We start from the raw sequence: 19,157 nt of genomic DNA, 5'->3' as shown, positions 1-19,157 counted from the left end.
GGGAAGCACTTGGAGCAGAATCATGTAGAGGAAAAGCAAGAAGGAAGCATGTTGAGAGCAGCAGAAGTAGTGGGAGAGCAGCTCTCAGCGAAGCAGCAGAAGGTAGCAGCACTTGAAAGCAGAAAAAAGAAGCATTGGCAGAAGGGGCTCCCATGACCAGCAGATGGGTATTGGATCCTTGGTGGAGTGGAGTAAGTGTGTGTATGTCATTCCCTTGCACATTGTAAAATTAAGTAAAAAAACTTTCCACAATAACCTTAGTCATCCTCTGATGTGTGTTTGACATCATGTGTGTTCTACTATGTGTCACTGAGGCTCTACTGGTCCAAAAAGGTCCTGGTTGGTTCAAACTGGGGATTTATGACAATTCTGTCCAATGTGATTATTTTGTATCTACCCCAATGCCCAGTACAGTGTCTGGCAAATAGTAAAATGCACAAGTATTGTAAAAAAATAAATGAAAGGGGAAGGAGTTCCATGGAGTGGAAAGGTATGAGCAAGGGGAGAGCAAGAAGCAAAGTGTGTAAGCTGGGTTGTAGTGGAAGAGAAGCAGCATGGTCTAGTGGAAAGATCACAGGTCTGGGAGTCAGGTGACCTGAAATATTATTGCTAGGGTACTTAAGTGCTTATTATATGTTGAGCACTGTCCTAAGTGCTGGGTTAGATACAAATTAATTAGCTTGGACTCAGTTTCTGTCCCGCATGGGGCTTAGTCTAAGCAAGAGGGAGAACAGACGTTTAATTCCTATTTTATAGATGAGGAAACTGAGGCCCAATAGAGTTAAATTACTTGCCCAAGTTCACATAGTAGGCAATTTGGAGAGCTGGGATCAGAACCCAAGTCCTGTGACTCCCAGGCCCATGCTCTTCCCACTAGGTCATGCTGATTCTCTTGTTCAAATGGAACAAGACTTTAAGTTCTTTCCCTGTGGATGTGGGGAATGTTGTGGGGAGAACAGGATTTGAGGTGGGAAAATAAGGAATTCAATTTTGGTTGTGTTGAGTTTGAGGTGATGGTGAGACAGCCAAGTAGAGATGTCCTGAAGGCAGGAAGAAATGTGAGATTGAAGAGAAGGAGAGAGGTTGGGGCTGGAGATGTAGATTTGGGAGTTTTCCATGTAGAGGTGGTAGTTGAAGCTGTGACAGCAAATCCGTTCTCCAAGTACTTCTCATATTCCAAGTGCTTATCATATCCCACCTTGACTACTGCATCAGCCTCCTTGCTGATCTCTCTGCACTCCAGTCCATACTTCGCTCTGTTGCCCAGGTCATTTTTAAAAAAAACATTCAGTCCACATCTCCCCATTCAAGAACCTCTAGGGGTTCAAACAGAAACTCCTTTCCACTGGTTTTAAAGCACTGAGTCAGGTCCTCCTCTCCTACCTTACCTGGCTGATCTACTGCAGCCCAGAATGCACACTTGGCTCCTCAACACCATCCTACTCACAGTACCCTGATTTCATTTATCTCACCACCAACCCCTTGTCCATGTTCTCCTTCTGGCCTGCAAATCCCGCTCTTTCCACATCCAACAACCCACCACTCTACCCACCCTCAAAGTCTTATTAAAATCCCCATCTCCTCCAAGAGGCCTTCTCTGACTAAGCCCTCATCTCCTAATTCCTCTCTCTACTTAATTTCCCTTGTACTTGGATTACTCCCCTTTAAGCACTTGATATTCACCCCACCTTCAGCTCCACAGCACTTATGTCCATATCCATAATTTATTTGAATATGTTTCTCCCCCTAGACTGTAAACTTCTCATGGGCAGGGAAGGTGTCTACAAACTCTGTTCTGTTTCCCAAGTGCTTAGTACAGTGCTCTGCACACCATAGCCATTCAGAAAATAGCACTGATTGATTATGGGTTCAAATCCAGGCTCTGCCACTTGGCAGCTGGGTGACTGTGGGCAAGTCACTTAACTTCTCTGTGCTTCAGTTACCTCATCTGTAAAATGGGGATTAACTGTGAGCCTCACGTGGGACAACCTGATTACCCTGTACCTCCCCCAGCGCTTAGAACAGTGCTCTGCACATAGCAAGCGCTTAACAAATACCAACATTATTATTACTATTATTAATCAAGGGAGTGATAGTCAAAGGTTGTCTCCTATTAGACTGTCAGATTTAGCACACCTCTCAGGGGGCTCCCATGCCTGTCAGCAGACCCATTAGCTCCAGCTGGCCAAAATCAATCAATCAAACCTGCTTTCCTCTTCTCCAGCTCTTACCGTCCCTACACCAATATGTACCATATGTGGCCGGTCATCTGGTTTTAAACGGACAGTCTGGTTTTCTACAGGCCTGCTCCCAAACTGGACACTTCTAGGCCCATGTTTGTGCCATGGTTCCCTCTCCCACAGCTCCTGCTGATGAGTTCTGATGCTCAGATGCCAGGCCAGATTTTGAGCTGGCCAGGAAGGGGAAATCATTCAACTGTATTTACTGAGCACTTACTGTGTACAGAGCACTTTAATAAGCACTTGAGAGAGTACAGTATAACAATAAACAGACACATTCCCTGTCCACAGTGAGCTTACAGTCTTGCAAAGGCTCTGGAGTTAGTTGGGGTTTCGAGTCTCCCCTTCCCAAGAGAAACACTTGAGGATCTTGTGAAATCTGCAGACTTCAGGAAAACAGAGTTCATGAGGGTCACTACTTTTCAGTGCATGTCCAGCACAAAGCTTGCAATGTCTTGTGCATTTCTCCCCGGTACCCAAAAGGTGCATCAGTGACCATCCTGGCCTGCAAGCGCTGATGTGGGCTTGACACGTATTCAAATATTAGGGAAGGACAGGGGCCTGCAGAGTTGGGGGCACCCCTGCTTCAGGGAAGGCTGACCTTGGAACCCCGACTGGGGGCTCTAAAGCAAGAACTCACTGTGACAGGCTGTCATCTCACTTCACCTAGCTACCATCCTAGTACAACTCAGCCCACAAACTTTGCTCCTCTAACGCCAACCTACTCATTGAACCTGGATCTTGTCTGTCTTACCACTGACCTCTCACCCACATCCTGCTTCTGGCCTGGAACACCCTCCCTCTGGCTAAGTGGAAAGAGCCCAGGCTTGGGAGTCAGAGGTCATGGGTTCTAATCCCGGCTCTGCCACTTGTCAGCTGTGTGACTTTGGGCAAATCACTTAACTTCTTTGTACCTCCGTTACCTCATCTGTAAAATGGGGGTGAAGACTGTGAGCCTCACAAGGGACAACCTGATTACCTTGTATCTACCCCAGCGCTTAGAACAGTGCTCGGCATATAGGAAGCGCTTAACAAATACCAACATTATTATTATCATATCCAACAATTATTCTCCCCCTCTTCAATGCCTCATTAAGGGCACATCTCCTCTATGGGGCCTTCCCCAACTAGCCCTCTTTCCTTTTCTTCAACTCCCTTCTGCATCACCCTGACATGTTCCCTTTATTCATCTCCCACCCCCCTCAACCTAGTCCCACAACATTTATGTACATATCTTCAATTTATTTATATTTCTCTCTCCCCCACTAGGCTGTAAACTGGTGGTGGGCAGGGAATGGGTCTGTTTATTTTTTATATTGTACTCTCCCAAGTGCTTAGTACAGTGTTCTGCACACAGCGCTTAATAAATGCAATTGAGTGACAGTCAGATGGGTCCCAGATAAGTCCCATGCTGAGCAGGTATCTGGGAGGAATTTATTTCTGCTTTGACTTTCTCACCATTCTCCATCACTGCATCTCAGAAGGCAACTGGGCTATTTCACATCTCTTTGTGGCTAGAAGCAGTATGGCCTAGTAGAAAGAGCACCGGCAACCTGGGTTCTAATCCCAGCTCTGCTACTTATCTGCTGTGTGATTTCTCTGTGCCTCAGTTTCTTCATCTGCAAAATGGGAATTCAATACCTCTTTCTCCATCCTACTTAGACCATGAGCCCCATTTGGGTCCTGATTATCTTAGTGCTTATCCCAGTGCTTAGTTCAGTGCTTGGCAAAAAGTAATTGTTTAACAAATACCATTATTATTAGTATGCCCTGATCCTCCGAGGACCCCAGAAAGGAGAGGTGACTGAGACAGTGGCAAATGCTCAATTAGGGAAGAGAAATCCATTTTCCAAATGAGGCCCTGCCCCTTTAAGAGGTCCACCTTAAGAGATGGCTCCCTTCCCTCCCCTCCACCAAGGCCAGAGTGTGTGTGTGACATCACCGGGATACAGGGATCAGATAAATGTGCAGCTAGAGCAGCTGGGAGCCTCAGGAGCGCCAGAGGGGACCTGCCCAGCTAGCTGCTCCCAGGTATAGATTGTCAGCTTGCCGCTGGCTAATGCCCTGCCCGGTGGCCTGGCCCTGCTCATTCCTGCAGGACCTGGACTACTGTTGTAGCTGTTGATTTCTATTCTACTTTCTGCCAGTGGCTACTGGACATTTCTACTTTCCTCTTTCTTTTTACTTCTTTCCCTCTTTCTTCCTCACCTTCTCTTGCCCCCTGCCTTATTCCCTTCTCCTTCCCTTCTTCTCTCTTCCCCCTTCCTTCCCCTTTTCTCTTCTCCCTCTTCTCTTCCCCCCTTCCTTCTCCCTCTTCTTCCCCCCCAATTCCTTCCTTCAATTCCCCTCCTCCCTTCTGTTTCCCTCTTCCCTCCCCCCTTCTATCCTTCTTTCCTCCCCTCCTTCTCTCCTCTCCCTACTCTCTCTCCACCTTCCTTAATATTTCCCCATCAGAATTAAGCAGTCAGAAATTTACTTGCTGCTGCGCTGAGGCTTGTGCCTGCTGTGGGTTTAATCAGGTTGTATAGCACCAGCTGCAGAAGCTCCTGGCCATTTGGTCACTAATCACAGATGATCTGCTGGAGAGATTGCTTTGTAAACTGAAGCCCTGGTCACCCAGTGGTCAGAGCTGTCCCCGTTGCTGGTCTGCATCTCTCTGCCGTGTATTGTGGGCTTATCCTGGACTGGACCGTGAAGCTTGGTCTGCTTTCTCTGAAGTCCACTTGGTCCCAACAAGTTATATCTTACTGGGTCCCTGCCCCTGCTCCTGGACCTAGCCCTACAGTTTTGGGCTTCCCCACCCCCTAAGAGCTTGGGCTGCCCATCTAGAGAGATTTATTTAGGAGGCAGGGATGTGGAGAGTGGTTTCTTGCCGAATGCAATAATTATCGGTGTTTGGGGGAGGGAGAGGCATTCAGAAAAATCCCCTAAAACTGCTATAATTCTTCCCACCTCCCTCCAGAGGCAGGTTGTTTTTTTCCTCTTTGAAATTTCAACTTTGTTTTGGGTCACTAGCAAATTTTCCAATTCAATGCACTGATTGTACGTGCAACAAGCGACCATTTCATGCCTTCACGTTTTATAAGGCATATCATGCTGTGCTCCTGTATTTCCACATCTCTATATCGCTCCATGCCGTGTGCTACATGGCATTAGTTGTGCTTTAAAACATACCATTCTTCTAGTAACCAGGGATAGTAGGGTCTTTTTCCTGAGGGAACTGATATTCACTCAATGGATTAATCACGCCCATCTGAGCATCTTGATCACTGAAGTGTTAATGCTAGATTAACTTCTGGAACAGGCATCCTCATGCTGAAATACTGGGTTAATGCCCTTTGAAGTTGCCCAAAGTACCATACAGCCTTAGAAGGGGAGGATAAGGGAAGAGCTAAAATCAATCATTTGTATTGTGTGCACAGCACTGTGTTAAGCACTTGGTAGAGTTCAATATAAAAGAGTTGGTAGACGTGTTCCCTGCCCACAAGGAGCTTATAGTCTAGATGGGGAGACAGACCTTAATATATTGTGAATAAATTACAGATATGTACATAAGTGCTGTGGGGCTGAGGGTAAATAAAGGGTGCAAATCCAACTGCAAGACAGATCCGGAAGGGAGTGGGAGAAGAGGAAATAAAGGCCTAGTCAGGGAAAGCCTCTTGGAGGTGACATGTCTTCAATAAGGCTTTGAAGACATCTCCCCCTTGGAAGCCTGGCCTGAGCCCCCATCTATTTGCAGGCTTCCCCCTTGCTCATGCCCTCTTTGGGCTTTAACAGAGGTGGTGAATGGGAGTTTGGAATTTGGTTAGAGGGTTAAGGCTGAAAACTGCAGGTCCCCAAGATGCTGCTTCCATCCTCCCAGTCACAGGTGGCTTTTACCCATTCAGGAAGGTATGGTCTGTCCCACCTTGGCAACATTTAGGATCCAATTCTTGCTTGACTCTAACACAATTTATGGCTATCACATCTCACCAAGCCCTTACCCTGGATGGTTCTCTGGAGGAGGGGTGGAGGAGTGGGAGGGGCTGAGCAGAGATGCCACTCTACCTGGGATAGAATAAATGCTGAAAGGCTTTGAGACTTAAGGGAAGGAGAAGGGAGCTAGCTGTCAGTTGGGGGCTGGGGCTGGGGCTGGATCTCATGGGATAGCAAATCTCCTTTCCAATGGAATTGCTGGGGAAGGAGTGTGGGGAAAGAAGAGAAAGGGAGGTTCAATCCCTTTTATGATCATGAACTTTGGGTGGTTCTAAATTTTCTGGCCAGACAAACTGGATTAAGTGCGTGCCCAGCCGGGTGCAATTGGACGACTCCTGCTTGGATGGGGAATTTGAGCTTGCTAGCAGGCTGTACTCTGCCTGACACACTATTCTAGACCATGCTTTTATTCTCTCAACTGCCATTTCCAGGTTTGAGCATAATGATGGACAGGGCGTGGGTCCTCAGAGAGGTGGGTTTCCTGCATGGTTGCTGGGGGCTTCTGGATGTCTGTGAGGTGAAGTGGCACGTTGTGGTTCTTTAAAAACCCACTTCCCTCACTGGTCCGTCAGCCTAAGGGTTTTGATCTCCTGCACTTGGCTGTTAAGCAGCTAGTTGGGGATTTTTCACATTCTCCATCAACAGAGCCACCCAAATTGAATACCTTTCCTGAGTTCCTACTAAAAAAAAAAAAAAAAAAACCAACCAGTTTTAATTCTACAGGATTCCTGGGTTCCTACTGTGGGGGGCAAAAATTCTTGTTCTAGGAGCCTAGTCCTGGTGGAGTTAACTTGCCCAAGAGCTAGCTCAGACAGGGCTCTTTATTTTTATGGTATTTGTTAAGCACTTAATATGTGCCAGGCACTGTACTAAGCACTGGCGTAGACACAACATAATCAGTTTGGACACAGTCCATTACCTGTATGGGGATTGCAGTCTTAATCCCCATTTTACAGATGAGGTAACTGAGGCTCTCCTTTCCCAAGCTCACACAGGCAATTTGCAGAGTCAGGATTAGAATCCAAGTCCTCAGACTTGCAGGCTGGTGGTCTGTCCACTAGGCCACACTGTTCTCTTGCTACCCTGTCTTTAAGACTTTGACATTCACATTGGAGCCACAACTTGGGTCTGCTTTTCAGGGTGCTGGGGGTCAGGGTAGTTCAATGATGTGAATTGGATGGGGCTCAGGAAGGAGACCAGCTCCCCATGAATCAATCAATCAAACAGTAGTATTTACTGAGCTCTTACTGCATGCAGAGCAATCAGTCAATTGTATTTATTGAGTTCTTATTGTGTGCAAAGCACTGTACTAAGCACTTGGGAGAGTACAGTTTAGCAATATAACAAACACATTCTCTGCCCACAATGAGCTTATAGTCTAGAGGGGGAGACAAATTAATATAAATATATTACAGATATGAAATTACAAAGCACTATCCCAAGTGCTTGGGAAAGTACAGTATAACAGATTTGTTAGATATGTTCCCTTCCCACAAGGAGTTTATAATCTTGAAGAGCAATGGGGGAATGTAGGAAGGGTTGGCAACCGCTGAGTGGAACTTTGGTGAAACTTTATTCAGATCTCATCCTCTGACGTCACTTCTAGGTTGTCTGCCCCTATGTGGTTCACAGTAATTGTGGATCACAGAAACTGAATCATCTTTTTTTTTTTTACAATGGTATTTAAGTACTTAATAATGATGGCATTTGTTAAGCGCTTAATATGTGCCAAGCACTGTTCTAAGTGCTGGGGTAGATACAAGGAAATCACGTGGGGCTCAGTCTTAATCCCCATTGTACAGATGAGGTACCTGAAGCATAGAGAAGTTAAGTGACTTGCCCAAAGTCACAGAGCTGATAAGTGGTGGAGTTGGGATTAGAATCCTCGACCTCTGACTCCAAAGCCCTGGGCTCTTTCCACTAAGCCAGGCTGCTTCTCTACTTACCTGCTTCTCTGCTTACCTTGTGCAGGCACTGTACTTAGTTGCTGGGGTAGATACAACATAATTAGTTTGGTCATAGTCCCTTTTCTTTGAAATGCTCACAGTCTTAATTTCCATTTTACAGATGAGGTAACAGGCCCAGAGAAGTTAAGTGACTTACCCAGGATCACACTGCAGACAAGAGGCAAAGGCAGGATTAGAATCCAGGTCCTCTGACTCCCAGGCCTCTGCTCTTTCCACTAGGTCACGCTGCTTCTGTCAAGTCTGAAGTCCCAGCAATCCCAACTTCTTTTCCCGCTTCCAAGCAAAGAGGCCCAGGGATAACCCTGATCCTCTATAAAGTTCCCTTTCTGAGCAATTACTACTGGGACCCACAGAAGTCAAAGTCTGAAGGAGCCCAATCCAAGTGATGGTATGAGACAGGTATGAGCAAGCTATGAAGGGAAGGGGCAACATTACAGTTCATGACCCCAAAGTTTCCTGCCCCCAGAGACTCCTTCCTGTTTCCTGTACCCCAGGATTTAAGAGTGTACGGTGAAATACAACAAACCCTTATCCCCTGTTCCTCATTGTGATTCCTTTTGCTAGTGTGGGACACTTTATTCATTCATTCAGTAGTATTTATTGAGCACTTACTATGTGCAGAGCACTGTACTAAGAGCTTGGAATGAACGTCGGCAACAGATAGAGACATTCCCTGCCGTTTGATGGGTTTACAGTCTAATCGGGGGAGACAGACAAGAACAACTTTAGAAACCTTGAGTCCCCCCTACTCTACCCCCCACCCCCACACCCCCGGGGGTCTTGCCAATAGGTGGTGTTAAGGAACCTGGCTTGGTTTCCCTGTCTGAGCCCCACCCCAAGCTATCTGGAATCCCACCCTCATTTCTTTCCTTATGGTGATTGTCACCATTGCCTGACCCAGGGAAAGGAAAATTCGAGTCACACCCCTAAGAGCACAGTGATAACAGGTTGGATCTCATGACGACTGAGAGGATGTTTTCCACAACAGCAACGACTGGGCATTAGTGGCAACAGCTCTATTTTGAGCCCCTGGTGCGAGGGTCTCAGGATGGAGTGAGGCTCCTTAGTCATTTTCAACCAGAGACTTCTACATCATCATCATCATCATGGTATTTATTAAGGGTTTACCTCTAAGTCAAATGCCAAGCAGATTGGGCACAGTCCCTGCCCCACACGGGGCTCCCAATCCTAAAGGGAGCAGGTATTCTATTCCCATTCTACAGATAGGGAGACTGAGGCACCAAGAGGCTAAGTGACTTACCCACAGTTACACAGCAGACCAGTGGACTCACTGAGATTAGAATCCAAGTTTTCTGATTCCCAATCTTAGGCCCTACTTTTTTTTTAATGTCTGTCTCCTCCTGTAGATAGTAAGCTCCTTGTGGGCAGGGACCCGGTCTACCAACTGTATTAAATTGTACAGAAGCAGCATGGCCTGGTGGAAAGAGCATGGACCTGAAAATCAGAGGAACTAAATTCTAATCCTGGCTCTGCCACTTTCCTATTGTGTGACCTTGGGCAAATTACTGTATTTCTCTGTGCCTCAGTTCCCTCACCTGCAAAATGGGGATTCAAAACCTAGTTAGACTGTGAGCCCCATGTGGGGCCTTATATTTTATATCTACCTCAGCGTTTAGTACAGGTCTTGGCACATACAAAGTGCTTATCAAATAGCACAATTATTTTCCCAAGCAGTTAGTACAGTGCTTGACACATAGTAATTAATAAATGCCATCGATTGAGTGATTCTTTCCACTAGGACACACTGCTTTCCTGATCCTGCCAGTTTCCAGCCCCCTTCCAACTCCAGCCATGAGCAATTTACCGGACCAGTTGGTCATGGAAGGAGTATGCAGCAGTTATCTGCTTTAGCTATCAGAGGACATTCTAACTCCAAGATTATTTAAGCCCCTCTCGCCCCACCCTGCCCTCAGCTCTTTTTGGTATCTGTTGCCTAGCAATGGAGCAAATGGCATCTCCTCTTTAGAAGAAATGAAATCCATAAATCCCACAGGGCACAATGCGTTGACACAATGGAGCACGCTTGTCCCGCAAGGGGATTTTCTGCTAATGCTGTCAAGTTTTCCAAGGCCTCGGGGCCCTTGAAGATAAAGATGATAAAAAAAAAAAAAGTGAGACACAGACTTTGTGGGGTGAGGGTGGAAACACCTCCAAGATCCCAGTAGTTGTTTGTTGGAGTGGAATTTGCTTAAGTCAATTGACCCTTCCTCCAACATCTCTATGCTCCACTCTCCTACTGTCCCAACCCCACTTGCAGATCTGATTTTTGGGTTACCGGCCCTGACCAAGTAGATGCTCAGCCCACTGACTGGGCTTCAGCAGTGTGAGAAGCAGTGTGGCCTAATTGAGCACGGAACTGGGAGTCAGAGGACCTAGGTTCTAATTCCAGTTCTGCTACTTGTCTGTTGTGTGACTTGGGCAAGTCACTAAACTTCTCTGTAACTCAGTTCCCACATCTACAAAACTAGTATTCAATATGAGAAGCAGCGTGGCGCAGTGGAAAGAGCACGGGCTTTGGAGTCAGGGCTCATGAGTTCGAATCCCAGCTCTGCCACTTGTCAGCTGTGTGACTGTGGGCAAGTCACTTAACTTCTCTGTGCCTCAGTTCCCTCTGTAAAATGGGGATTAAGACTGTGAGCCCCACGTGGGACAACCTGATTCCCCTGTGTTTACCCCAGCGCTTAGAACAGTGCTCTGCACATAGTAAGTGCTTAACAAATACCAACATATCTACTCTCCTTCCTATGTAGACTGTGAGCCCAGTGTGGTACCTGAATTTACCCTAGCGCTTAGTACATGCCTGACACATAGTAAGTGCTTAGCAAATACCACAATTATTATTGTCATTATTATTATTATTACTAAGCTGAAGCTGCAGGGCCCAGAGAGCATATGGTAACTCCACAAATTCATGACCGTCCCTAGGTCGGAAAGAATAATAATAATAATAATCTTGGTATTTGTTAAGCGCTTACTATGTGCCGAGCACTGTTCTAAGTGCTGGGGTAGACACAGGGGAATCAGGTTGCCCCACGTGGGGCTCACAGTCTTAATCCCCATTTTACAGATGAGGTAACTGAGGCACCGAGAAGTTAAATGACTTGCCCAAAGTCACACAGCTGACAAGTGGCAGAGCTGGGATTCGAACCCATGACCTCTGACTCCAAAGCCCGTGCTCTTTCCACTGAGCCAGGCTGCTCACATCCTCCCTCATCTTCCCCACCCCAGATTTCTTTAAGGGCCTCGTTTTGTGAAAATGAGGTGTGGGATCCCCTGCGAAATCTGCCTTACAAACGGAACAATGCGATAAGTCATCAGTTAGGAAGGAATCAGCCACAGACTTCCCATGAGGACGGGAGCAAGCCAGACTGAAAGGGTGGGAACTTCTTTTCTGTAATTATTAATAATATACATTTCCTTATCGTGAGCCACTCTGAGTCCAAAGTCAGGGTAGTGGAACCGAGAAAGATCAACTAACCTCTCTTGGGGCTATATTAGACTTCTGAGTCATGGAGCCCCTAGCAGAGTGAGTGTTTGGTTACAACCCTTTTATGGACCCAGCTGAGCTGAGATATCAGTATCTGCATTAAAGCTCCTGCCTATTCTTAGGTGACTCTCCAACAGGACTGAACAGGCAAGGCACCAACCAGCTGGTAGTGTGCTGATTTTTCCTTGGTGTGCGGGTGACTTTTTTCAAATTGATTCCGAATCCCCCCCCTTCACCTCCTCTGCATGTCTATTTGTTTGTTCTTTAGAACTTAGAAGTAGCTGCTACGAGAACCACAAAATGGCTTACAGCGTGACTCTGAACGGCCCGGGCCCGTGGGGCTTCCGACTGCAAGGTGGAAAGGACTTCAATATGCCCCTGACCATCTCCAGAGTAAGTACTCACAGTGGATGGGGCGAGGTGCTCCTCTTGGGGGAGCGTCTGCTGAGCCCCGACTCCCCCTAGCTGGTTCTGCTCCCCCGAAACCCGGCAGGTACCGGGGCCTGGAGCTGCGGACCACACAGTAAATCTAGGGATGCCTCACAGTGGGGGAAGCAGTGCTGACCAACTGGTGTCTGGGGTGGATGCTTGATTTTACAGTAAGCTCGTGTGGGCGGGGAGCATATATACCAACTCTAGTTAGTAATTTAGCAAAGTGCTCTGAATAGAGTAAGTGCTCAAGAAGTACCATTGATTGATTTTACAGGTGCCTGGGGAAAAAGCTCACTGTCTGTCAGAAAATGATGCTTCTCCTTCTTTCCTCAGAAAAGGGAGGGTAGCTCCTTTTAAATGGGGATCTGTCCTCAGGGAAATAACCGTGCTAATCCAAGTTGATTAGAAGGGAGTTAACACTCCTCTGTCATCCAGTCTGAAATGGTTTACCCAACCCTTTGGTGGCATCTGCATGCTTTCATGCTCTGCTTCCTGTGGCTGGTCAATAAATGGTTGTTGACCAACAGACTTAGCAATGAATAGCTCCTTTGACTGACCAGAGGGTAGGGGCTTAGAGGTGAGGTATTGATCCAGTGTAGAGTCCAGAGTCAGAAATAACAACTACATCTGACCTAGCCCCCGCCAATCTGGATCCTGGGATGTGTTGGGGCCCGGGGGGCAAGGGATGTGAAACCAAGAGAGGGAAAGATCAGGTTGAAATAGCTTTTCCAGTGAAGACTTAAGGAGCTGGGTAGAACTCTCGATTCTTTCTTCCCCTATTCAGGAAGGACAAATCTATGCTTCAAGCAGGGAAGTGAAATTCACATTTGAAAAAGTCTGGAAATTCCCTGCTCTTTCAGGATTGTCCTTTGTGCTCAAAGGAGACACCCCTGGCAAATGAACTTGATCCCTGGGTACAGGTATAACTGAAAAGGTTAATAATGTTGGTATTTGTTAAGCGCTTACTACGTGCCGAGCACTGTTCTAAGCGCTGGGGTAGACACAGGGGAATCAGGATGTCCCACGTGGGGCTCACAGTCTTAATCCCCATTTTTACAGATGAGGTAACTGAGGCCCAGAGAAGTGAAGTGACTTGCCCACAGTCACACAGCTGACAAGTGGCAGAGCCGGGATTCGAACTCATGACCTCTGACTCCAAAGCCCGTGCTCTTTCCACTGAGCCACGCTGCTTCGTCAGACAGTCTCAGTACTGATTGCTCCCATGCCTCCACCCAGTTCCTTTAATGCTTTAGGGAATGTTTTTCCCTCTCACTTTTCAGGGGCTATTCTGTGTTACATGCTTTCTAATGAGGCTCTAGGGGAGACCGGTTGTTGATAGGTGGAGAGGGTTTGGGGAGCTAAGAAACCCTTCTTTGAGTCCAAGGTCCTGAATATTTCACAAAATAGAGGCGTGAATGTGGGGGAAGCTTGGCATGGGAAATGATCATTTAATCGGAAGACTAATGAGCCAATCTTCCAGCACAAGACTGTGGGATAAATGAGTGCCTCTGTAAATGCTCCTTTGGTGTACGATGAACTAAAGCTGAATCTGCCTGCCTTTCTCTGACCACCTGGCAGTCCAGTGAGTCTGAGTGAGGCTTTTTCTGAGACCAGACCATGGAAAGGCTCTGAAGTAGTGTGTTATCAGAATAATCCTGGGGGGTGAGCAACCAACCTTTTGACATTCTCTCTGGTTCCCCTGACACTTGAGATATTCAGTGGAAAGTGCGTTCAGTTCTTTTGGAAAAGCACGCCTGTTATCTAGTTAGCCAAAGATGGGCGGCCGCGGGGAGCTGGAGTGTGCCTATCTGTTTCAACATTCTTCCAGGAATACCTCTGACTTTGGGTGCTAACCTCTCTAACTCTTTCTTTCTCTCTCTCCCTTCTCAACTATTTCTCTATTTCTCTTTCCATCAATTTTTTTTCTATCTCTCTTATTTCCCTCCCTGCACTCAGTTTTCTCCCATATTTTTACTTGTTGTGTCTCCCACCCTCTATGTGTGTGTGTGTGTGTGTTTTTCCCCCCCACTCACATTCTCCAACACACTTGCTCCTTTGCTCACAGGTCTGAGGGAGGCTTTCTATAGCTACTCCCTTTAGGAGAAGTTATCATTTGGGAGTTTAGAAAGCACAAGGGCGCCAGTTAAATAAAAGTTGTCCTGCTACAAAATGGCCCATCTTAAATGCTTCACGATGGGAAGGCTTCCACTTTCCTGAGTACTATTTGAGTCACTTACCTCCCAACCCAATGTGGTCTCCCCAAGAGGAGGTTTGAGTTTTTCTGAAGGCTTGCCCAGTTTGTCACATCTTGTGGGGGCTGGCCCAGGGCTCTCTGGTGACCCTCATGTCTATGGGGGCTCCCAGATGGAGAACAGCAAGTCTGGTCCTGGTCCTGTCCTGCACCATGAGGCCATGCTGACCTGGCTCAGCATGTCTGCACACAGGACAGAACCAAAGAGGGTCTCGAGCTCACCTCTGGGAGGCACTGCTGTGCCAGCATGGCCACCCAGTGGGCTGCTATAAATAAATATAATTTATTTATATGATGCCTCCCTCCTACCTCGAGACTGTAAGTTCCTTGTGGGCACTTATATTCTCTTTTAAACACTTAGTACAGTGCTCTTCACACAGTAAGTGCTCAATAAATATGATTGATTGATTAATTGATTGCTGGGTGTTGTAATCAATAGTAGCCCAGGGAAGGACTGCCGGCAGTTTCAGTGTGAGGAGGAGGAGAAATAAGTCAGGGGCAGAGGCAGGGAAAAAGGGTTGTGAGGACAGCAGTGGGGGAAGGAGAGTGGAGGAGATATAATAATAATAATAATGTTGGTATTTAAGTGCTTACTATATGTCAAGCACTGTTCTAAGCGCCGGGGTAGATACAAGGTAATCAGATTGTCCCACGTAGGGCTCACAGTCTTCATCCTCATTTTACAGATGAGGTAACTGAGGCACAGAGAAGTTAAGTGACTTGCCCAAGGTCACACAGCTGACAAGCGGCGGAGCAGAGATTAGAACCCATGACCTCTGACTCCCAAGCCCAGGCTCTTTCCATTGAGCCAGACTTCCCTGGGTGAAGAACTCTAGAGAGTAATAATAATGCTGGTATTTAAGCACTTACTATGTGCAGAGCACTGTTCTAAGCGCTGAGGTAGATACAGGGTAATCAAGTTGTCCCACGTGAGGCTCACAGTTAATCCCCATTTTACAGATGAGGGAATTTAGGCCCAGAGAAGTGAAGTGACTTGTCCACAGTCACACAGCTGACAGGTGGCGGAGCCGGGATTCAAACCCATGACCTCTGACTCCAAGCTCGGGCTCTTTCCACTGAGCCACACTGCTTCCCTAATAATGTTGGTACTTGTTAAGCACTTACTATATGCCAAGTATATTCTAAGCACTAGGGTAGATACTAGTTAATCAGGTTGGCCACAGTCCTTGTCATCCATGGGGCTCACACTGTTAATCCCCTTTTTACAGATGAGGTAACTGAGGCCAAGAGAAGTTAAGTGACTTGCCAAGGTCACACAGCAGATAAGTAGCAGAGCTGGGATTAGAACCCAGGTCCTTCTGACTCCCAGGTCCACGCTCTATCCACTAAGCCACGCTGCTTCTCTAGCAGTGTAGTGATCTTGTGTTTTGCTTGGTCTAGAAGAGGGGGCCATCTTTGAACTCTACTACTCTAGAAAAGGGAGACTGGCTGACTGAGAAGGGGTGAAACTTTGCTTTGTAAGGAGCCAGGGTGTCAAGACAGCCCTCTGAAGGGAATAAACTGAGAGCCCTCTGTGGTCAGAGCAGGCGGGGAACTCTAGAGCTGGGAGGCAGAGGTGTGGCCCAGAAGACAAGCTGGATATTTGGGTGAAATGACCCTCTGCCCTAGTTTTATGAAGAAGCCCCAAGGGAAAGAGAAGCTGACAGCACAGGATGGGGCAGGGCTCCAGCTCCTGAGGGCAGGGAGCAGACTGTTCCTGTGCGGAATGGCTGCCCCTTTGCCTCCTCTATCCAGAATAAGGTACAGGCCAAGCTGTGCCCTCTGGCTCAGCCCCCACTTCTCTCACCCACCCACCAAAAGCACTTGGAGTGTCCATTCCCCCATTCAACTCTCACCTCTCAGAAGCACAATTCACCAGCTTCAATTCCCCTTTTCTGCCCAGAGTGAGGCCAGGTAGTCTTGTCCTCACTTGCTTTGCTGACTTCTCCACTCCATGGCCTTTCCCCTCCCCTTTTCTCCTGAATTTCTGTCTCCTCTACCTGCTCCCTCAATACTGCCTTCTCCCTCCCAACCATTCCTCTGCCCTTGGGCAAGAGTCCAGCTGGCACCAAGCAGGGTGGAACACTTTTATTTTCATATCCATTTCTCATTGTTTTACCCTCAAAACATGCCTGTAAAATAGGGAGTGGCAGGGATTCTTTTCCCCATTCTACACATGAGGAAAGGAGACACGGAGAGGTTAAGTAACTTGGCAAGGTCACGCAGTGGGCAAGTGGCAGAGCTGGGATGCAAACCCTGATCTCCTATGACCTGTGGTCTATCCACCAAATCTGTGGTCTATCCACCAGCCCATGCTGCCTTCCATGCCTCCCTGATCTTTTGTGATGTGAGGGGAAGAAACCTCAATTAAAGCTTCCATGTTGTCATTACAACAGCTGCCCCTTCCCCTCCTCCTTCCCTCCCACCTCAGGAATTATCTTGAAGGTGGAAATCGAAGCCTGAGCAAACGGAAAAACCGAGAGTGCTGGGGGGGAGCGGAGAGTGTGGTGTTTCAGCCAGTTCTGCGTCCCTGATTCCAGCCATGGGCCGCTATGCTTGTCACCCCACACTGGGGATGGGCCATGAAGGGGATGGGAAGCCAGGGAACCCTGCCCCCAGCCCAATGGTTAGGGACTGCAGCTCCCTGCAACTTCACCCCCATTCCTTCTGAGATACAGAAAGTCTCTCTGGCCATCGGGAGCCACCCATCCTCCTGTCCTTTCTCTGCTGCTCTCCGCCCTGGGTTCCCAGGCCTCTCCTTTCCCTGAGGATCCATTGGATTTTCCTTAAGATAATTCTGTGGATGCCTTGCTTTCTGAGGATGTGGGTGTCAGGAGACCCTGCTGTGGAGGAGAAATGAGGGCCAGATACCCCTCCTGTGGTGGAGCCTTCTGTCATTTTTTATCTTTAGGGTTGGTCATCACTGAGGGAGAGGAGTGAACCAGACTCTCCCTGGGACACAGCCCATGGGAAGGCTGATGGTTTGGGGCTGGGTGCAGCAGCCATCTGCAGGGTGACTGGATTGCTGTAGGGCCCAACTCAATCCAAGGTGTTTGTTTTCCCACTCTCTGCCACCCACAGCTGCCTTAAACTGTCAGAGCCCAAGGGGAAACCAAAGGGGTTCAAAACTGACTTTTGATCATTAAGGGAGGCAGTGTGGTCTAGTGGAAAACTCATGGGGCTGGAAGTCAAGACACCTGGGTTCTAATCCCAGCTCTACCAGTGGCCTGTTAGGTGACACATCACTTCATTTTTTTTGGCCTCACTTTCTTTGTGTGTAAATGCTGTCCCTCCCTCTGAGGTTGTGAACCTCATGTGGGACAGATACGGATCTATCTTGCAGCTACCCAAACACTTAGCCCATAATAAGTACTTAAATACCCTTATTAAGATCAACTGTAGTACTTTGCCCCATCTAAAGAGGGAGATGCTTCTGGCCAATGAGCCAGACTCATGTCTCAGGGTCAGGTAGCCCAGATCTTTTCCAAGAGAACACCTCCTCCTCCTATGTCCATGGAGAAAGGGAATAACCATCGATCGGGGACTCTCTGTGCCAGGGATCCACGAACCTCACTCTTGGCTGAAAAAAGCTTCGGCACATTCTTCATGTTCCATGTTAAACATAGCTTGTGACTTCACTCCATGTCTCTGAGGGGTCACAGAAAGTTAACTCCATGTTCTCGGTACAAGAATGCTGGCACGGAGGTGTAGGCTTAAACTGCTGCAAAAGGGACTTGGGGCTGTTTAACAGTGGAATGAAAGGCCTCTTGCTCTTCAGAGGTCTTTATAAATGGTTTAGATTCTCCTTGGCTTAGGAAGGTTGAACAGTGTCCTTTTTAGAGGCAGTGGGCTGGATGACATGACCACTTAGGGTCCTTTCCAACCTTTTGGTGATTGGTTTTCCCAAGAGCATGTGGTGTTCAGGGCTGTCTAGGGTGTGGGTGGTAATCAATCAATGATATTAAGCACTTATTGCATGCAGATCACTGTACTAGGTGCTTGGGAATATACAATACAGTACTGTTGGTTAATCCCTACCCTCAAGGACCTTACAGTTTATGGTGAGGGGAAGATAGTAAATTAAATTACAAGTAGGGGAAGTAGAATATAAGGATATGTACGTAAGTGCTGTGGGGCTGGGGTGAGAATCAAAGTGTTTGAGGGATACAGATCCAAGTGCTTAGGTGATGCATAAGGGAAGGTGGGTAGAGGGGAAATGAGTGTTTGGTCATGGAAGGCCTCTTGGAGGGGATGTGATCTTAGAAGGACTTTGAAGAGGGGGAGAGTAGCGGACTCGAGGGCAGGAAATGTGTCTGCCACTCAGCTGTACTCTCACAAGCACTTCATATAGTGCTCTGCACTTAGCAAGCATTCAATAAATACCATTGTTGATTATGGTGATGGCTGTCAGACATGAAGGGGAATAGCCAGAAAGGACTTTATTTGCTGTTATCCAAAACCCAAACTCCCAGGGTCACATACTGAGCACGAAAGTGGCACCCTGTGGATCGTGCACACATGAAATCTGTTCCCACAAAAAGCCAGGCAACTGAAAGTGCCTATATGTTCCAGTTTCAGGAGGGTTTGGTACATCCATGTAGGAGTGTCCATGCTGGTTCACTGGAAGGAAAATTAGGGATGGAGAGGGGTAGAGTTAAGGGTGTTGGATAGTCCATCCTCAACCATGATGAGTGGAGTGCAAAACAACAGCTAGTCCATGGTTCTTCCCAGCATTCTGGTGCCACTATTGATGACACATCCCTGGGCCATGGGACTGATCCAGT

General features: G+C 47.5%; 1 protein-coding gene across 6 annotated transcripts in view; it reads left to right on the top strand.

Annotated features, from left to right (window-relative positions):
* The window catches only part of LDB3 (LIM domain binding 3), a 143,938-nt gene continuing 124,781 nt past the window's right edge, over window positions 1-19,157 (top strand). The window contains exons 1-2 of one of the 6 annotated variants that reach the window (XM_039911504.1): window positions 1-191; window positions 11,959-12,083. In XM_039911504.1, the coding sequence (XP_039767438.1) occupies window positions 164-191; window positions 11,959-12,083 (153 nt within the window). In that variant the 5' untranslated portion in view covers window positions 1-163. Of the gene's footprint in view, window positions 192-4,211; window positions 4,272-8,491; window positions 8,582-11,756; window positions 11,857-11,958; window positions 12,084-19,157 lie in introns of those variants that run through there. The other 5 variants (XM_039911503.1, XM_029059594.2, XM_029059593.2 and 2 more) reach the window with 5 other exon arrangements.

The sequence above is a fragment of the Ornithorhynchus anatinus genome, chromosome 3 (genome assembly GCF_004115215.2).
Source record: "Ornithorhynchus anatinus isolate Pmale09 chromosome 3, mOrnAna1.pri.v4, whole genome shotgun sequence".
In the NCBI taxonomy this organism is placed as follows: domain Eukaryota; kingdom Metazoa; phylum Chordata; class Mammalia; order Monotremata; family Ornithorhynchidae; genus Ornithorhynchus; species Ornithorhynchus anatinus.
This window is presented reverse-complemented; position numbering and strand designations above follow the sequence as displayed.